The 20,981-nt window shown below is 35.9% G+C and overlaps 1 protein-coding gene across 1 annotated transcript in view; it reads left to right on the top strand.

Moving 5' to 3' along the window:
* Positions 1 to 20,981, top strand: part of LRP1B (LDL receptor related protein 1B) — a 271,488-nt gene that overhangs the window by 200,839 nt on the left and 49,668 nt on the right. The window contains exons 61-71 of the mRNA XM_066323173.1: positions 3,854 to 3,970; positions 8,770 to 8,876; positions 9,522 to 9,651; positions 10,642 to 10,748; positions 11,063 to 11,195; positions 14,254 to 14,376; positions 14,824 to 14,946; positions 15,210 to 15,347; positions 15,861 to 15,995; positions 16,612 to 16,731; positions 17,868 to 18,109. Coding sequence (XP_066179270.1) covers positions 3,854 to 3,970; positions 8,770 to 8,876; positions 9,522 to 9,651; positions 10,642 to 10,748; positions 11,063 to 11,195; positions 14,254 to 14,376; positions 14,824 to 14,946; positions 15,210 to 15,347; positions 15,861 to 15,995; positions 16,612 to 16,731; positions 17,868 to 18,109 — 1,475 coding nt within the window. The remainder of the gene's footprint in view (positions 1 to 3,853; positions 3,971 to 8,769; positions 8,877 to 9,521; positions 9,652 to 10,641; positions 10,749 to 11,062; positions 11,196 to 14,253; positions 14,377 to 14,823; positions 14,947 to 15,209; positions 15,348 to 15,860; positions 15,996 to 16,611; positions 16,732 to 17,867; positions 18,110 to 20,981) is intronic.

The raw sequence follows: 20,981 nt of genomic DNA, 5'->3' as shown, positions 1-20,981 counted from the left end.
AGTAATTCACCATAATTTCACTCTCTTTTTGCCTTTGTAGAGTTTCCACAGCGTGCTGCAGTGAGGTGTTCCACAGCTCAACCACACACTTCCCTGAAAAAAACACCCACATCTTTATTTTTAATCTCCTGGCTGCATACACTGCTCTTGGTTTTTGTGTTGGAGGAGGCAGAATAATTTATCCATAGTCCAAATTTCTGTGCCAAACACTGTTGATATACATGGAACAGCTAAGCCTTGACAAGAACAGGGTGTGTTTAATCACATTTTGAAGTTTTCCATATTTTTAGTATTTGAAATATGGTTAAATGACCTTACAATGGCAGTCATTTCAACACAGTTTGGTCTTCTGCTTTTTGGTTGTTTTTTTTTTTGAGTTAAAGATTGTTATTTTTATGGACAAAATTTGATAGAATTAAATCCTAAAGCTGCAGGCTGAGTATAAACAGAATCTACATATGTTGATGTAACACTAATTTGTTATTGTTTGGAGTTCATTTCTAAAACGTCTGCAATGCAAAACTTGTGTAAAATAATCTCTTTTTGCTTGAGTGCTGCATGGCCATATGTATTTTGCTTAGTCAACTTCTGCTGCTGTGTGTTATTGGACATATTACACTGAGTACATTTGCTAGAAGCAGCGAGAATGTATTTAGTCTTCTGTGGTTGCTTTCCAACTCAGACAGCTGAGGGAGAATCAATAAATTTATGTTTCTTGAGGAGTGTCTGGTGTTTCTCAGAGAACAGGAGGTAGTGTTAATTGGTGCTAACTGTCCAGGCAATTAAAGAAAGCCATTAGATTAGGCTAATCCTTGCTCATAGCTTTGATACTTTACATCAGGATGGACCAGTTTGAGTTAAGAGTCTGAAGAAAGGTGTGTGTGGTCTTGTAAAGTGCTTTTATAGTATTCTTTAAAGGTTATGTGTGTTTCAGTCTTTATTTTCCTGATATGTCAGCATTGGAATGACTGCTTTCTGCCTTCTCACCTTTTTTTAATATTAATTTTATTTTTAGCTGTGAGAGTAAAAAGTAGGATTTTTTGCTGATGATAAGGAGTATTTTCTTTGGGGCACTTGAAGGATGCATTATATAGACTTAAACTTCCTTCAACAACCGTATAATTTCCTGTATCCAGCATAGGTGACAACTTGCCAAGCTCTAAGACAGCCACCTGATCCCAGATCAGAAGCAAATTCCCTTTAGTTTTGGATTATATCCTGTTCACACACACACACATACAAATGCATATGCATGAAAATATATGGATTTAAAATCCCCAGAGAAGATCAATGCATACAATCGGTGGTTTCATTCATATTTGAATCAAAATGCTTTTAGGGGTTTTTTTTGGGCTTTTTTGCCTTGTTTTGTTTTTGTTTCCCCATTCAAGCCTTCATCCTGTTTTCCTCATGCTCATTTAGAAGTATTTCTAAAATAATATCCTAGTTCAGAATGCACAAAAAAGTGAACCCCAACCCACCAGCAGCTACCTCAGGGGATCACACAAATTTCTAAGGAAGGGCTGTGCCTGCTGCAGTAGGCCAGTGAATATCTTAATAACAACTTGAGGAGAACAATATGAAAATCAGTGCTTGCTTCTCTGCCTTTGCAGCATTTCTACCTGAACTTTCATACTTTAAGGTGGTCTTATTTTAGGAAAAATGAGAAAGCAGTTGAATGTTGAAGGCAGAGATGACAGTGTGTGGGTCTCCCTGTGCTTTTGATGGTTCTACAATTCCCAATAAATAGCATTCAGCTCCTTTGAGTTGAATGAGTCCATCATTCTCAACGATCAGATAATTGTTACACAACTTTCCCAAATTGTCCTGTTTGTTATATCCCATCTCTGGTATCCCAGTGTTTTCCTCAGTTCTCACTAATGTGAAAAAGAAATACATGACAAGCAAATCTGGTTTGTAAGACATTGTCAGCTGTAACTGCTGCATAAGATCATTCAACTCAGAGGAAAAAATAGTGTTTTCAGACTTGTGAAGAAGGGAGAGCCGTACAAACATTCAAAATATTTTGTATTAAAAAACAAATTATATTCCTTTATGTTTGGTAATAGAGTAAGAAGATGAAAGATTGGCATTCAAGTAGCAATCAGAGGTTAAGATTAAATTAAAAAAAAAAAAAGTAGATTTTCTTCATATGTATATAAAAGGAAATGCTACAGAATGGATTTAGCATGCTTGAGAACTAAGTAATTCTTTATGAAGAGTAAGAAAAGATTTATTGCATGTTCAGGTTACTGAAATGAATGGGTGTCATCTCTGGCTGCTGTGTATGACTGATTAGATCTCGGTATTTCTACTGAATGTGGAAGGATAAATAGAATATTTATATGTTGCTGTGATGTTATCTGTCATTAGTGTTACAGCTCATTTTGTGGGTAAATACTCGAGTGGGAGATTGCAGAAGTATTTTAATAAACACAGGATGGATTTCAGGTTTGCAAGTTTATCCTTTGCAGAGCTATGGAATGAAAATACACGAGTGTCATAAGTTTGGGGGGAATATTTTTGCGTTTTGTAATGTTAAATATTTTCAATTGTTTGCCAGTGCAAGTATTTGAAATATCATGATCAAAATTTCAAAGACTTGTAATACTGAAAAACATCATGAAAAAAAAAAAACACTTTGGGAGAAACCTTCTTGCAATTGTGACATTGGCAGAGAATAAGGAGCAAACACAGAAGACAGAATTGCAGTGACCAGGTTTTTGAGTGCACACAACCGAGATGCAACACCAATCTTGACACTGAAATGTAGTTTTATCTAGTTCCAGAGCCACACCTAAAGCAACAGAGAAAATGCAGGGCTTTGGCCCACAGCATCAAATGAACACCTCTGATTTGTTAATTTGCTGTGGTTCAGCAGCAGATGAATCAGGCTGATTGAAGCTGCTGTTTCTGTCAGTCATTAGCAGCCCTCGAGTTGCCATGAGAGCAGAGTGGAGCTGCTCTGACACGTTGTGACTTTGCCTAACAGAAATTTAAACATTTCCTGCTGCAATATCACAGTGACATGTAATTTTAAATGTGTCGTTGAGGCTTGACAAAGCAAAGCTTTTCTGCTTTTTTTTTTTTTTTCCCCATGAAAATGTTACTGATAACTTTTTTTAAATTTGCTTCATTTCATCTCAGTCCTTTAGAAGCTGAACGAATTATTCAGGAATTGCTCACAGGAAACACAAGAAGCAGCTCCATCCAGCTGGAGGAGTTCAGGGTGTTCATGTGTCTCTAAGAGGTTTTGCTTCCAATGCTTCTCTGTAAATGAAAAAGCTCATTGAAAATATATAACTTAAAGGAAATTTTAGCACTATAGGTAAAACTTTTTAATGTTTTACCTCATATGAGGGGCATCCAATCCCTCAGGAAGTAAAAATTTAAATCAAAGTGTAAAATTTTCTGTCCTAAACTATTATATGTAAAAATAACTTTTGAGAAATGCATATTTTGTACATTTTTCTAAATCAATATTCTAATGGTTTGCTGTGATCTGATTTTTTTAGAGCCATCTTACAGATAAAGCCACAGAAAAGCTATTCAGTCCTTGAGAGTCAGTACACTCATACCCTCTCTTGTGACTTCTTCTGAATTTTATGGTTTTAACTTTACATGACAGTTTTTATGCTGCATATTTTAATCAAATTTAAGATTAGGTGTGAATATATAAATAGAAGCTTAAAGAATGTTATGAGAAATTAATTATTCCTGAAAATAACACTTCGAATATTATGGTTGGTCATCCTTAAATGTATCCAGCAACATTATCATGTATTCAGTGGAAGTCTTTCCCGTTTTTAGTCTTTGTTTGCAACGCTCTAAATATTATTCACCTTAATTACAGATAAAAAAACCTGTGGACCTCATGAGTTCCAGTGCAAAAACAACAACTGCATTCCAGACCACTGGAGGTGTGACAGCCAGAATGATTGTGGAGATAATTCTGATGAAGAAAACTGTAGTAAGTAACTTTTACCCTAGTCCATGTTAGAACAGAGTCAGGATAGCAACGTGCAAGAGGAAATTTCTGAATTTTGATAAAACACCATGTGTATTTTCACTCAACACCATCTGATCTGCTGAAAATGAGTTGTCCACAACTTAAAATGTCTCTTGCTGTAATTCTCCAATTCTGTTCACTCTTAATAAAGAGCTGTATCAGCTATGAAAAAATATCTTATCTCCAACTTCTTAATAATCTGGTGAGCTTAAAATAAATATTAAAATTAGTTTAACTTTATCAGTTAGTTCCCTCAGGTTTATTACCTCTGAAAAAACACTGTTCAGAGGTAATGTGATAAGTATTTCTTAACAAGGAATTTTGATCAAATACTGCCTGCTCATTATATTCATTGTATTCTTGAGGTGATTTGCCTTGTTTCATATTGAGAAGTCAATTTCTATAGTATTTAATTGCATTGAGTAGTAGACATGATTATTGAAAATAGCTCTGTTTCCCAGTTCTCTCCTACCCATGAGGAACATGAAGGCCTAATAAATCTCTGTAATACCACTCTCAGAGAGTTAATTTCCACCTGATTCTCAGGAAGAAATGAAAAATTTGTAATGTTTTTATCTAATAATTATTGTCTTTATAAAATATTTCAAGAGGGACATTCCCTAAATAGTTCTGAAGTGCTTTCTCTTGACAATTGCTGTGGGTTTTTTTTTTTTCCCTTTTTACTCACAAAGGCACGAAGTTAATATCTTTTCCTTGCACATAATCTTGAATACACACTCCTGATTGCATATCCTGAGTGTATATTTGTATCTTCAGGGTGGTGAGCTAGAAAGTTTCATAAATTAGGTATTCTAATGCTGAGTAAATGCTGCTGCCCCTTTCTGCGGTTCAAGGTGTGCTGTCCTTAGGTACAGAGTGTCTCATTCAGTTTGGGAGGTTAAAGTGGATTTTCCTGCCCGGTAATTACTACCTGCATTTGAAAATGATGTTTTATTCTTACTGCAAGGAGCAGTGTTGTGGTTTTCATATGGAAGTGTTACATAAAAAAGGGAAAATGTCGTGTGGCTGGGTAATCGTTCAGAGCTTTTTGTTGTTCTACCCCGGGGGGGTTGGCACACAAAAGCTTTCTTAGCTTTGAGAGAGATTTTACTTAGGAATTGATTATTAGTGTCAGTTTTCTGTATTACAAGTAGGAAGAAATTGTTTTATGTTCTTTTATTCTCGTGTAGAAATCAAATAGAGTCATAGTTTTGCTGTGGTGGTGTTAGTCTACAGGAGTGGGCAGTCTGTTAAAAATTTGAAAAAAAAAAAATCCACAAAAAAACAAAACAAAAAAACCCCACAAACAAACAAAAAAACAACAAAACAAAACCAAAAAAACCTTGCACAAAATATTATTGCTGTTTGCAAAATAAGTGTCGAGTATCATATTTGGAATTAGCCACATGTATGACCCAGCATTAATAATTCTCTTCTTTAACATTCAGCTCATCATGCTACAAATTAAAAAGCTCAAATAATGAGAGAGAAATAATCTGAAGTTAAAAAAAAATAATTAAGGTATCTAATGTTGTGTCCATATCAATATCTAAGTTCTACATTCAGTTCTTGGTTGTTCTCTAGGCTTGAAGATAAAGAAATTTGTAATTAATTGTGATGGATGGAATTAGTGAGTTGAGAGTACCCAGATACAGAAGGTCAATTAAAATAAAGGGTGTTAGGTTTTTTTTTTAATTTATTTTTCTTGTCAAATGCACACTTAAATTCCAGCTATAGATTCTACTGTCTAAATTAAACACAATAGCTGGTACAGTTTTAAAATCCAAAATCTTGGAAGCACTGGGACAATGCATAATACTGTTCAGCTCTTTGAAATTGTTGTATAAAATTTTTATAGACCATCAAGCCACTTACAGAATAAAGTGTAATGAAACAAGTATATATGAAATTAGAACTTTGGAAGCATTTGACAAAATAAACTACATTGCACAGTGAGATAAATTGCTCATGGCATGCATGAATATGATATACAAAGGGCTGTCAGGGAACTATATCAGAAAATGAGTTGTTTCTCAAGAATGCAGAATTAATTCACTGAATTATAGAACTTCAGCTCAAGCATTTACACTTTTCTATATAGTTTCTTCACATGCAAGAAATTCACTTTTCTGGACATATAAGTGAAAAAATACACGTCAATAGAAAAAACTGTATGGGTGTGAAAAATTATTGGTGCTGTCATGCAAGTCATTATGCCCATTAGAATTTTTGTATTTAGCTGTATTTGTCTTACAGTCTATTGTTTTTTAACTATATTTGGACACTGTGAAATAAGAGTTATTAGCATGGACGTTGGTACACAATGAGTCCACAATAAGAAATGTAGGCTACACTGTTGTTAACTCTTCTGAGGTAATATCTGTCTAGAGGGAGAGTTTGCTTTCAGAGTTTATTTGGATTTTTAAAACCAAATTACCACAAAAATAATGTTTGCTCTTTCAGAAAACTCCAAAAAAGGGAAATTCCATAGAAATTAGTCTTCTTATATCTATCTAAACTATATTGTTCCTGCTAAAACCAGAGCATCGGTATTTTTTTAAATTTAATGTGAGTGAAGAAAATATAACTATAAACATTGAAGCAAAGCAAGCACAATAATGTTGTAGCAAGACATGAATTCAGTGTAAAAATAGTTCTGTTGCTACAAGTTCTTTCTAATACTCTTTTGTTGCTTCTATAAGTTGCCGAGAAAACAAATTAGTTAATTTTGTCCTGGGATAAGTTTGTGTCCCAAATGCTTTTCTTGGGAAAGAGTTTCAGTGTTTTGGTAAAGCAGCAGCTAAAGAATTCTGTCCTTCATGGCTTATCCAGAAGTCTTTTAATTCTTATTTCTTTCATGCTGTTTTGTATTAATACTTATTCCTCTCCAACAATCGGAGCACTGATGGAAAAGTACTTTTCTGTGTTCATATGTAAATCACAGAGCTGGATCCCAGCAGCAGAGGAAATATTTCTTGCAAACAGAGAATTGAGTACTTAGCTCTCTGTGTACATTTTTCCAGTATCAAATCTCTGCTTATAAATAATTTATTAGCAGTATAGCAAAAGTATTGGCTTGTATTTTTTTCCAATCAATATAAAAACATGACAAATGTGTTGGGATTTTTTTTTTTTTTTTGCTTGTGAATTATTTTTCCCACAAATTATTTCCTTTATATATTTTATCATATCATGAAATTCTCCTTCTTGGCCTGTTGAAAACAAAAAGAATCAAACATCAGAGATTTGCTAAAGCTTACACTTTGAAAAAAAAATTGACAAAATGTACATATAATCTGAGTCCACATAAATGCCAACATTTGATTTGCTGAAATATAACATTTCTGGAGAACTGATGCAATGGCTGTGGATTTGCTTTTAAAATGATTTTCCTACAACTTCAAAATTAAAATTTGTGCCTACCTGAAGAATAAAATTTCTCATAAAAATTTCAAACACACTCCTTTTGAGTCTGAAAGAGTGGAAAAAAGGCAGTGGAAAAGTTGATTAAAACGACTTTTTTCCTGGAACAGCTTTTGATTTTTATAAACCTTCGGAATGAAAAGCAAAATACCTGAAGTCAAGTTGATGTTAGATCCATGCAATTTATGTCTGGTGTTATTCTCATGCTGGTATTTACCAGATTTTTCCTCAGTTTGAAGCCTCTAACTTTGTGTTTGCTGTTCTTTATCACTGTGGTACATTTTACAAAAGCATTCATGCTTGCACCTTCTATAAGTCACTAAATGACCCTTCAGCATTACTCAATTTATTGCTGTCCATTCTTGCTGTCTGCTGTCTCTGTTTTTTTTTTTTTTGTTTTTTTTTCACCCTCTTCCTTCATTTCAGTCACTGTCATTTGCTGTTTCCCTTTTCTCTGCTGCAAGTTTTTCCTAATTAATCCTTATTCTTGATTTTGTAGAATTTGCATAATTGTTTACTGTGGTGGAAATAATTCCGCAAATAATCCTTGTTTGCCTTTTAAGCCCTTTTATTCCCCAAGCCCTGAGACTGGCAGATCTAAATTGTGTGTAGAGACTTGCTTAACTTCTCCTAAATCCCCTACACCTCTGTACCTTTGTTTAGTCTAATGCTCCAGCATCCAGAAGATGTTTTTTGTAGTGGTCGTCATTTTCAGGAGGAAAGCACATGATGTTCTCCTGTGGGAATCTTCCACAGAGATCCCCCTTGCCTATGTTTCTGTGCCAGCAGTAGTGAAAACTTTTATTTTGTTTGAAACACCCAACTTTTGTGTTCCATTTGATGTTCCCCTGAATGCTGAGCACAGGGGAAGCTGACTCTTGACACACACACACTAAAAGGTGTGTGATAAAGGATGTGCTGCTGTGTGATGGAAGGTCAGAAATCTGCTTGGTTCTAGTTAGGTTGGATATTGACGTGCAAGATGTAATTCTGGTCTCTGGTCCACATCACACAAACCCTGTAATGGCATACAGGTGTTGTGAAATTCATAAAATACATGTACTCCACATCATGTTATTTTGCAAAGAAATTTGATAGAAAAGTATGAAATGTATAAAAGTCATAAAAGTATTTTCCTTTCTACATTCCTATACGTAAATTAAATATAGTTAAAAGATGCTGTGGAATAAAATCCAACAGAAAGCAACTCCTTATCATTTGCAACTTAATTGTTTTGAGTGTTTCATATTTATTCATTGACGGATTGGAAGGGAGTTTGTGTAATATATTTAAAGGAAATGCTAATAAACCTAGGGTTGTTTCTTGTCTTTCTACAGAACCTCAAACATGCACCTTGAAAGACTTTCTTTGTGCAAATGGAGACTGTGTTTCTGCAAGATTCTGGTGTGATGGAGACTATGACTGTGCTGATGGCTCAGATGAGGTAGGCATCTTCCAGAAAAAGTGCTTCTTTAGAGAATTAGTAGTTTTATATTGTTGGAGAATGGATTCCTGCATAGAAATTGTCTAAAAGGCAGCAGTGGGAACTCTACACCGGAATCCATGTATGCAAATATCTATATTTAGTATTACTAAATTAAAGCCAAACCTCTTGATGTAATTATTCTAAAAAGAGAACATGCAAATAAATCAAGTTTAAAAGTATTCTACATCCTCTTGTTCCAGCAATGACCTGAACCTCTTCCCATCCTGGAAATACTTTGTGTCCTGACTGGGAAACCATTCTTTTTACACACAGCACTGGTTTGGTTTGAGAGATTTTTTGAGAGAACAATGAATACTGTTTGTTGTGTATCAGAAGCTCACTGGATAATACTTTGCTGGTTTTCTTTTTTTTTAACTTTTTCTCCCCTTCTCCTTTCTTTTCAATACGAGACCTCAGGTGTTTCCCAGCTATTTAGAGGGTGTGAGCCACCATTTGAACCATATCCACAAATATATTTAATTTCACAAGATTTTAATTACTACCTGTAAGATTATGGGGTGTAACTTCTGTCAACAGCTGCGCATTTACCAACGTTTATATTAAACTCTTGATCCTGTTTGTTGGTTGTTTCTTTGGTACCAGAGGTATTGTGAAACAGGCTGCTCTAGGGATCAGTTCCAGTGCTCCAATGGCCAGTGCATCTCAGCAAAATGGAAATGTGACGGTCACGAGGACTGCAAGCTTGGGGATGATGAGAAAAATTGTGAACCAGGTACTTTTTTAAATCATACTGAAATATAAAATGAAGCCTAGAATAAATTAGAGTGAAGGAAGATTATAAATCATCAAATCGAGATGTCTTGGGCACTAGTAGTAGTGAGAAAGGGCAAAAAAATCTGAAATGCTTTATCTTTTGAGTTTGCACCATTGTGTGTTCATACTGGTGTTTTGAAAACCCTACTTAGGTACAACTCTACAATGTGAAGCTTGTTGGGACACAGGTATTTAATTTAATTATTTTGAATTGTAATTTGATAATAAATACTCAACATATATAATTCTGCTCTGAAAACATCAGTAAATCTTGGTGTGTCCCGAAATGTTTTGCTTTGTGGTCTTCATTCAAAGTTTAATAGTCTATTATGCAAAGATTTTGTCTATGAAATCACTATTATTGTTATTTTATTTTATTTTTGCTTTCTTGGAAAATACAGGGGTTTTTTGCAGTCATTTTCCCTAACTTTTTTGTAAGCTAGATGTAAGTGATAAAAGCCTATGAAAAAACTCTCCTGATTTACAGCACAACAAAAAATATCCACTTTTATATTAAAATACCCCATTAAAGTATTTCTGAATTTTAATTGTAATAATGTATACTTTCCAGAAAGATCATTTACTAAAAATTGAGCTTATTCAATTATAAATTAGCTACATTTAACTAAACTCCAAGCCCATTTTAACGAATTCAATTTTTAAAAATATACTCATTCTATGAATATATGCATGTTAGCATTTGTTAGCAAGCATAAGGAGAAAACAAAATTAAATTTCTAGATGGAAAAACACAAATACCTTTTCACTACCATTATGCAATTTATTTAGAATGCCACAATTCAGATTTGTCAAATATTTTATTGATGTTTATGAAGGTGCTTAGACATGATTTTGCTCACCATGTTAACCAGCAGAAAACTTTAAATTAAAAACCAATGTGCTCACAAATTGTCTCTTTCTAAATGCTAAAATATGTGTTTGTAACCAGCATCTCCAACCTGCTCTTCAAGTGAGTACGTGTGTGCCAGTGGAGGCTGCATTTCGGCATCCTTAAAATGCAACGGGGAGCTGGACTGTGCTGATGGATCTGATGAGGTACCTGATGATTTTCTGGTGGTTTAGGTCTTTTCCTGATGTGATATTTCTTTTTGTAAATTCTTTTGGGTCTCGAAATAATTGAAAAGGCAAATAGGGTTTTCTTGCATCCTTAGCCCCATGATTTTGTGGTTCTGTGCTCTGTGGACACGTGGAGTCCAGAATTCTGGAGTGCAGAAGTTGGTTTTCTCCATGTCAAACCCCAAGCGTGGTTCTGGGGCAGTTTCCATCAGGGGCTGCTCCCTCCTGGCAGCGTGGGAAAGTTGTTGTTGCTCTCACCCATTAATCCACAGCTGGTGTGTGTGTCCACACAGATGGATTGTGTAACAGAGTGTAAGGAGGATCAGTTTCGGTGCAGGAACAAGGCCTACTGTATCCCTGTGAGGTGGCTCTGTGATGGGATCCATGACTGTGTGGATGGCAGCGATGAAGAAAACTGTGACCAAGGCAAGAGACACTTCTCTGAAAAAGTTCTTTGGGCTTTTTATGAACACACACGTTGCAAGTTAGTGGTACCTTGGCAATTATGAGTGGGGAAATGAAAGTTCTGTGACCTCTGCTGACAAAGACAGTACAGCAGCTTAACAAGAGGTCTGGAACGAGCAAAAGTTAGGTTGTTTCTGACTTGTTACTCCTTTCTTTTTCCCTCCCAGTGATGCAAAGGTCATGTTGTTACTGGAAGCATATTCTTTCTCATCAAGGAAATCGGCAGTAAATCTGGTTAATTTAAACTTTCATAGGCCACAATAAATTACAAAGCCATGCACAATAAATTACACAGCTGTGCAATATAAGGAACAGTTGCTAAATAAGTCATCTTAAGAGCCCAGGGTTCTGGTTATTTCAGAGAATCATAGAACACTTTGGATTGGAAAAGACCTTAAAATTCATCTTGTTCCAACCCTTTGCCAAGGGCAGGGACACCTGCCACTATCCCAGGTTGCTCCAAGCCCCATCCAGCCTAGCCTTGGATGGGGCAGCCACAGCTTCTCTGGGCACCCTGTGCCAGTGCTGCTTCTTTTTTGTGTTTGTCCAGGGACAACTTGTTCATCCACAGAGTCCTTCTGGCACATCTTGGCTTCCTCTTTGTTGGGGTACACCACTCCTGGGCTTGGATGAGGTGGTGCTTGGATGCCCCCCAGGCTCTCCTGGGCCCCTCTTCCCTCCAGGGCTTTCCCAGGCAGATCCTGGAGAAGCCAAGGTCCTGGAGCCCAGTGTATGGAGCTTGCTCTGCACCTTCCTTGCAGCCCCTAAGGGTCTGGAGTTCCCCCATGCCACGGTCACTGCAGCCCAGGCTGCCCTTGAGCTTCACATTCCTCACCAACCTCTCCTCCTCAAAGTCAAATTTAAAAAGTTTTTTTTCCTAAAGAATAATTTTAGTTGGCATTTTGTCATTTTCTTGAGATTTTTCCCTGGATTTTTCTTCTTTTTCTTTAAAGTGGGTAGTTCTGTGTGTTAGCCATCTACAGTCACATGCTCTGTGCATAAATTCAAAGCATAATGAAGTAGTTATATCTGATAATAATCAGATATGAAGCAAAATGTGTTTTAAGTCTATGACACAAGACTAAAGGGGGAAAAAAACCAAACAAAGATGTCATGTGGGAATGATTAAGTTTAAAACAGAGAACAGAAAATTCACAAAATGTGAATATTCCAGATGTGTTTAGCGGTAAGAAGACAGATAACAAAGTTTAAAAAAAAAATAAAATCTAGCTCATTTTAAAAGTGCTTTTAAAATACCTGGACTGTATCTCTTTAAAACCCAATGAAGTGTAAGTAAATAGTAACACACTTATTTTATCTGATGCCCACATTATTCTTTGGGTAGTATAATGGAGCTTCTGTGAACTGCAAATTGCTTATAATACAATAAGAAGCCTATTCCTAGTTGGTTATTGCCATCATACTTTGTATTTATGTCACAATTATGATTCTGCTGCAGAAATCTATTTTACAAAAGGAATTGTGACAGGCAGAGCAATCACATGAAGCAAATGCCAGTTTATCTCACTGATAACTAATTTTTTTCGTCTTTGGAAATACAGCAAACACAAATGGAGTTTTATTCTACAGCATTCTAAAATAATATCCATAATATTTATCTGTGGCCCACTGTGCATGTTTACAAAAATAACTCTCTTCAATCTTGTTAAACAACAAGAATGATGGTTATATTGTGATTGCACACACTATTATCTGGATTCATGCCTTTCATCATGAAGAGTACTTGAATTTTATATATTTTCCTTGGATAATTATACAGGATATTTCTGTTAATGTTCATAAGTTATATTTACCATGGGAGTGAATTATACCTGGTAGCATAGTGTGATAGTTCAACATCCTTTTTGCAATGGGCATTTCATGGAAATTAGGTTTTTTGAGGGGAAAAAAGTTCAGCCATTCTGAACACTTATAGAAAAAGAAAGCCTTCTGTTGGTTTTAATGAAGTGTAAACAGGGCACTGAATGAATGAGTAAAAAGCCACTGAAGCCTGATCCAGCTCTTGGAGTGGGTGTAATGCATTGAGGAAAGCCACAGTGAGAGTTTTGGCATTATCATATAAAATTTCATTGTTTCCTTCTCTGCAGGTACACAGCTTTATTTCTTTTATACCCCACTCCTCTCAGGAAATTGAAAATCCAGTTACCATAAAAACATGTTTATTAAGGAAATTAATTGCAAGAACTTTTCCATAACTTTGTTGATTGGTAGTGATAAAACTTAGTCATAACGGGAAAACAAATTCTTTTTTACCACGGCACACATTAAAACTGAATCCACCTTGAACTAATTTTTAAAGCCTGAGAGCACTCTGCCCTAAGACATTTTCCCTCACCCTTTTGTTAGATGACTCAGAGCACGTGGAAGATTTCATTCTTGCTGCTTTCTGTGTTCAATAAATATCATGATGAGGCATTTCAGAATTTACAGGAGGGAAGATCCTGCCAGAGGTCACTTAATTTTACCTGTTCTGTGCGCACAGGGCTGGACCTTTCCCAGACACAGCATTTAGAGGTGGTGGGGATTTTACAAACCTGGCCAAGGCTGTTCCTGGTCGGGAGAAGAAAAGTGGATTTTCCCATATTTGGCTCTATTTCTGTTTATATCATTCTCTGATGGCCCAAATTACTGGTGTACCTGCCAGGCCTTTGCTGAGGGGCTGCATCACCAAAGAGAGTTGCAGACTGAGGGTTTGAGAATCTCCTAAATGCAAATGGAACATGCCCAGCTGGTCACTCTGTGTTTGGTAATTCCCAGCCAACAGTCAGGAACAGGAAGGGTTTGGTCAAGGAAAAGATTTTTAAATTACTATTCCTCTGCCTCTCCAACCTGTTCCTTTGGGATATGTAAATTTAGTTATGCTGCCTTTGTAACACTCTGCAAATAGTATGTGATAAGTGGTTGTAGTAATTTTATCAAAAACTGACGTTTTTTCATCTTTTTTGTTTTCCTGCCTTTTTTTTTTTTTGTTGTTGTTGTTGTCTTTTCATCTTCCCAGGGGGAAATATATGTAGAGCTGATGAATTTTTGTGCAACAATTCCCTCTGCAAACTACATTTTTGGGTTTGTGATGGTGAGGATGACTGTGGAGATAACTCTGATGAAGTTGCTGAAATGTGTGGTATGGCATTATATTTTTCAGAGTTTTTTGTGTAATAAAGCAAGAATGACATTTGAGACACACAAATATATAAAGGCTCATGTGTCTTAAATTTTGTTTTCCTTTTAGAAGATAAGCTTGAAATATGGGATGGAGTTTTCTTTTGTAATTGCTTTTTTTGTAATTTCAGATACTTGCTATTTTTAAGAAATGAAACTTTTCTGTAGGAAACCCACAGATGGAGGAAGAAGTTACTTGTATGTGTAATATTGAGCAGTATTACACTTCCTACCTCTTTTTCTACTTTTCTACCAGGTTTACTGGCTCTCAAAAAGAGCAATAAATCACCCTTATCACGCTAAATCTCTAAATGAAGAACTTATAGTGCCAGCACTTACCTGGCTTTGATACGCCATTAAAAAAGGATTAATATCTGGGTAACAGCTGATTCTTTCCTTTGCTGTGCAGTGAAGTTTCCCTGCCCTCCAACGAGGCCTTACAGATGCAGAAACAACAGGGTGTGTCTGCGACCCGAGCAGATCTGCAATGAGGTCGATGACTGTGGGGACAACTCGGATGAGGATCACTGTGGTAGGTGATTTTGTACCTTTTGAGGCACTCGGATCAGAGGAAACACCTCGAAGGCAAGCTTTGTTACACGGATCTGCTTGTCCTTCAGTACAGCTTAACTGGAGGTTAGCAGGACAGAATTTGAGACTGAAAGAAATTAAGCTTGAAATAATTTCCTGTGGCTTAACGCTTCATGGTCGTTCCCATTTTTATGTGCCTAAAACCATCCGAGAATCTTAAATACTGATTTGGTTTTTTTCTCTTATTAATCTGTACTTATGCAGATAAAATCACCTATAAAGCCAGACCGTGTAAAAAGGATGAGTTTGCTTGCAGCGACAGGAAATGCATTCCCATGGAGCTGCAGTGTGACTGGTTTGATGACTGTGGGGATGGCTCAGATGAGCAAGACTGCAAAATAAGTGAGTTGGGCTGGCAAGATCTGCTTTCTTGATTGCAGCACAAAAGAAACAATTATCTGAGACATTCATCTGTGCAAGACCTATTGAACAATACAGAACTCAGTTTACCGTGGTTCCTTCTTTCAGTTACAAATAGATGGGATTCTGATCCACAGGAGCGAGGCAAATTTTATGGCAATTCAACTTCTAAAGGTTTTTTGGTATAGTTACAAGTTCTTTACAAAATTTAAGCACAGGCTGATTGTATTTTGTTTCCTGCTTGCAACAGGAAGAGTTTTAGTATTAAATTCTTGAAGGGAGATGTGTCTCAGTTAAATACTGTCATTGCCTAAAATATATTAAATTATGCAGATGTAGAGAAACACTCTAGTGCCATTTATTTGTTAAAAATTTACCTGATGCTCTTTAAATAGAAAGATGAATTTGTTATTGGTTGTTGTTATTTTAGGTCTCATTTTTAACACTTTAAACAAATCTATCTAGGATTTTTTTAGACATTTTGTTTATGTTTAGGTGTCGCTGAATATACATGTGAAGATAATGTGAATCCTTGTGGAGATGATGCATTCTGTAATCAAACAAAATCCTCCCTTTTGTGCCAGTGTAAACCTGGATTTCAGAGAAACAGGAGGAATAGACAATGTGAAGGTACAGATATTTTCCATCTTCCCTTGTTGTAAAGTATTAAAAGCCAATTCTGTGGTCAATTGTCTGTGCTGGAGAAGGAGATACATATCATGTTTGGGTTTTTTTTTTTTTCCACAGAATAAAAGCTCTTTGATAGCTATGGGATTAAGAAATTAAAAAAAAATATTTTTTTTTAAAAAAGAGTATTTACAAAATACAAATTCCTGCATTTTACCTGGAGAGCTTTTCAAAGATTTAACATCAGTTGTGAATGTGAAAATGTTCAAGTCAGGCTATTAAATAATTTAAGGAGTAAATGGGGGTTTTTTAAGGTCTAGTAGATTATTTAACATTGGTGTTGAGGTTGGCATATGAGGCTATTTTGAGATGCTTAAAATAATGAAGACGTATAATACAAAATTGGAATCAAAGTAAAGAGAGAGGAAGTGAAATTCCTTAGAAAATGGAGTCTTAATATGTATGATGCCCTACTGGACATCAAGAAAATCTTCATTAGTTCTCTTTGCTCATCTGCTTTGTTCCATGATTGTATGAATGTGTTAAATAATAGGGTATTAAGAGTTAAATCATAGGGTATTAAACTACAGGTATTTAAATGACAATTTTTTCTTCATAGATATCAATGAGTGCATGGTGTTTGGGGCCTGCTCCCAACACTGCCATAACTTGAAGGGCTCTTACAGCTGTGAATGTGAGAAAAATTATAAGGAGAGGAATAACAGTTGCATAGCAAAAGGTAAGGCTGTGAAAGTCAAAACAGACAGTATTGTCATTTGCTATATAGATTGTCCGTAATTTTGAAGCAAATTTGCTCTGAGAAAATCACATTAATGAGTCGTTAGTGTTTCTCACATAACATGGACTCTCTCAGGGTTTGGCATCATTGCCTGTTACTAAAAAAATCAGATTATGACATGGGAAAAAACAGGGTTACTAATTGGAGATAATGGCTTGTTATTATAGGAACACAGACACAATTTTGAGGGCTTATAATTTAAAAATCTAGGAATCATTATCCTAAATCTGAATTGTCCACAAGCTTCATTTCCATTGTAATACAGTTCATGCTTCCTTCTTTCCCTCACTGATATTTGCTTTAACCAAACCTCTCTTTGTTCTTGAATTTATCAGGAGGAAGGGAACAAATGATTTTTGTATTTCATACTCAGAAGGAGGAAGTGTGTTGGACAGATATTTTAAATTGATTCTCCATGGATAAACGTGATATAAATGGGGAAATAAAATTCTAAATTGTCAAGGAGATTTTAAACTTTCTGAAAACTCAGTGAATTGATATTAGAAAACTTTTTCTTATGAATAATATGCTTTACAACATCTGGATGAAGATGGCATCTGGTTGTCTAAAATGAGATCTAAGACACAGGTTCTGTTGCAGTCAATTTCAAAACTTCACTACAGATAAAATGATTCCACTTCTAATTTCTAATTGAGCATTTTAAAAACATGTCTATTGACAGCTGTGTTCCTTTAATATATATATTTAGAGCTCTCTAAAGACAGCATGCATATAGAAAAGTATGGGAGTCACATGGGCTGAATGCATGTCCTCTGTTTTTGCTGCTTAAAAATGTTCCCATTCTTATATTACATACTCCTTAAAATATAGTCTGTGTGTCATACTGTGTGCTTGGAGAGCACTGAAGTTGATATCAGAATATCTTGATATCAGAATATCAAGAGTTGCATTTATTGCCCCAGGTGTAGGTGTTTCTGCAGTCTTCAACAACCAGAAAATGATTTTAACATCAGGAATGATACCAGCTGAACACCAAAAAGCTACTTGAGTTAAACACAGTGATTCTGCATTAGTTGACATTTACCTTATTTTTGTTTCATTATAATAATCCCTAGGCTCTGAAGATCAAGTTCTCTATGTTGCTAATGACACTGACATCCTGGGTTTTGCATATCCATTCAACTACAGTGATGCTCATCAGCAAATATCACATATTGAACACAATTCAAGGATAACTGGAATGGATGCATATTTTCAAGGGGATATGATTGTTTGGAGCACTCAGTTTAATCCAGGAGGGATTTTCTACAGAAAACTTCACGACAGAGAGAGAAGGCAGAGTAACAGTGGCTTGATAGTAAGTGATCAAAATCCAAGATTACATCACACAAATTTCATTCAATTTATGCTTCTGTTCTGACTCTTCTATAATAGCATTGGCTGATTTAGTAAATTAAATTTTCTATCTGAGAATAGTTTTATTTCAGTGATCTATGTGGCTACTAAAGGCTTTCTGTTCAAGGCTGACAGATTCTCTGAGACAACACAATTATAGTATTTAAAAAACTTTCCAACAGAGAGACAATCACTGTATGAGAAGCTTGTATAACTCAATGTCTGTGTACCATCAAGATGTTTTTATTTCAATAGAGAAAAGGGAAAAATATAGTACACAGAAGAAGAAAGCCATGAATTTCAAATCCTTGGAAGACAGAAAATGGAGCTAGGCTAAACACAAGCTGAATTTCTATAGTGATCATATAAAGAATAATATTGGCAAAGTTATGACACATATTTAAACATTGGAATGATCCATTTTTATTCCCATTTTTGTTGAAGTGCATAGTACCTTATTTTGAATAAGCATGAATGTAAGTTTGGACTTAGCAACAGAAACATGGATTTTCATAAGCTTGGGTAATTTCAAGTGGTCTTTACTTGAAAATAAAATAAATGTAGATTGTTACTCATTTTGCCTAAAATATTTCTGCAAATGTCTCTAGGAAGCTGAACCGAACTGCTGAACTGAAGATAACAATGTGGTCTTTACATTGGTGTTTCTATATTGCTGGAAATTTAGATGTTGGGTTTTTTAGTCTTTATTGAATTTGATAGCAGAGTAGAGTTTTTAGTTTTTTTCTTGGCCAGTTAGAAAAGACACCTGTCTGGCTGTTTCATGTTTCCTTAAAGTGAGGAGAGGTAACAGTGATGACCTCCCATCCCACAACTGCTTCTATACACCCAGCAGAATAAACAGGAGTAGCAACAGCAGCCCAGCCTTTCATCTGGAATTCACACACACCTGAAACCACTCCTGAGCACATTCCATCTGAGATTTCCTCTCCAAATGAATGGCATTCCTGACCTTTGACACCTGCAGGGCAAAAAGCCTCGGGATGTAAGCACCAGTGAGCCCTGGAGATACCCTGAGTCTGTCGTGGCTTCTTTATAAGAGTAGTTGAAAACCAGCACTTGCACCTGCCCAGCAGAGGAGTCTGGATTTTGTTCAGATAAAATACGTGGAAAGTAGATCTGAAGTACAGAATAATGCTGAGGATCTCTAGTAGGTCAGCTCTGTCATTGGGCTTTTGCAGAAGGTTACCTGTATTGGAGATGTGGAGTAATTCAACTGTGGAGCTTTTCTCATTTAAATGTGGCGTGAATTTCTGTTTAAAAAATCCTGACAAACAGGTCTCTGTGTCGAGTTATTAACTGGAAAATAATGAATGTGTAAAGCCTTGTGAAGTTAGTGTTGAGAAGGTGGTGGTGGGTTTTGTTTATTTTCTTTCTTTTTGGATAATCTGAGGATGCATTCTGTAGTAAGATCAGTTTGCTGACCCACAGCCTCTCAAATGGATCTAACTCTTTCTTAGAGGTCCATAAATTTGAGCATAAGCTTCCTTCAGACATCTTCATAGTCCAGGGATTGAAATTTTCACAGCTGATTTCTCATTGTCTCCGTGTTTAAATTAATAGAGGTGAAATATTCTTAGAATTACTGTTTTCCTAATGTACTGACATATTTTTCGGTTTTCATATCCTTTTTTGCCATTATCCAAGAATATCCTTTTAGTCACTTCCTTTTTGATTCAGAGATGTTGAAGAAATTATGTTTTTCTTTATGCCCCATGTTCCCTCATGTCTCCAGTGCAGGTAGGTCCTTGTGACAATGCTTGATCCAAGCCAGACAAAGGTTTTTTACAAATCTGAATGTGGAAAATACATGAGCTGTATTTGAATCTATCTTGGACACTTCTCATTTATATGTGTGAAACATTTGCTTCTCATTGTGCCTTACCATTCAGTTATTTTTCCCAGTGTTATCTCATTAATATTCAAATACTGTTGCCTTATTTGCAGCTGATCAATAGGTTAATTGGTTTTATAGTGTTACCTTAATATTGTCACAGAAATTTGGTTTTAAAAAGCCTGAGAATTCCTTAATTTTAACCCAAGTTTTTTTAATGGGTAAGTTTTCAAAGGTTACATTATTACTTTTATATCTAGACTTTGATATGTAAATTAGGACAGTAAACTTGAACAAAGTCACCTGCATTTTCAGGTAATTACATTAATGCAAAAATCCATCTCAGCCGAAATTGCTCCATGGAATTAGCATATCAAGAGCCTTCCTCAGAGAATAGCTTTAAGTAGCTCTCCTGATTTTCTGTGAACAAGGGTTTAAGACTGGTACAAATTCAAGCATTAAAGGAAATAGTAAATATCAACTCTTCAGAGTTTATTGGCAGATGCAGAAGAGGATTTCATCCCAATCGAGTTCAGGCAGTCAAAGTGAATTGGTGATAACTGGAGCAGCTGTTTGCTGCCTAATCCTTGGAGAGAGCTGGAGAAGTTATCTGAGGTGAATAACGAGCACGGAGCGACCCCACACTTCAACTCAAGTGCTTTATTTTATAGAAGAGGACAAACAGATGAGCATTAAAATAATGATACCCTATAACAGGAAGAAGAGCGTAGGTTTTGTGGTGTACCCAGTCAGTTTATTCCAGCCCCAGTGTTCTGAGAGCTTCACAAGGACCCTTAACCACTCTTGTGGTGCATCCACTTCCCAAGTGTTCCCCAACACTTGCCCCAGTGCATCCCTGTGAATGGGAACTATTTCCAGCCCCTTTTCTCCAAATACCAGGAGTTTATGGTTTTGCCTCAGAGCTACAGCTGTGTCTGGATGAAGTTTACACGCTTAGAAGACTCTGGAATCAGCTGGTTGG

The sequence above is a fragment of the Sylvia atricapilla genome, chromosome 7 (assembly GCF_009819655.1).
Source record: "Sylvia atricapilla isolate bSylAtr1 chromosome 7, bSylAtr1.pri, whole genome shotgun sequence".
In the NCBI taxonomy this organism is placed as follows: domain Eukaryota; kingdom Metazoa; phylum Chordata; class Aves; order Passeriformes; family Sylviidae; genus Sylvia; species Sylvia atricapilla.
This window is presented reverse-complemented; position numbering and strand designations above follow the sequence as displayed.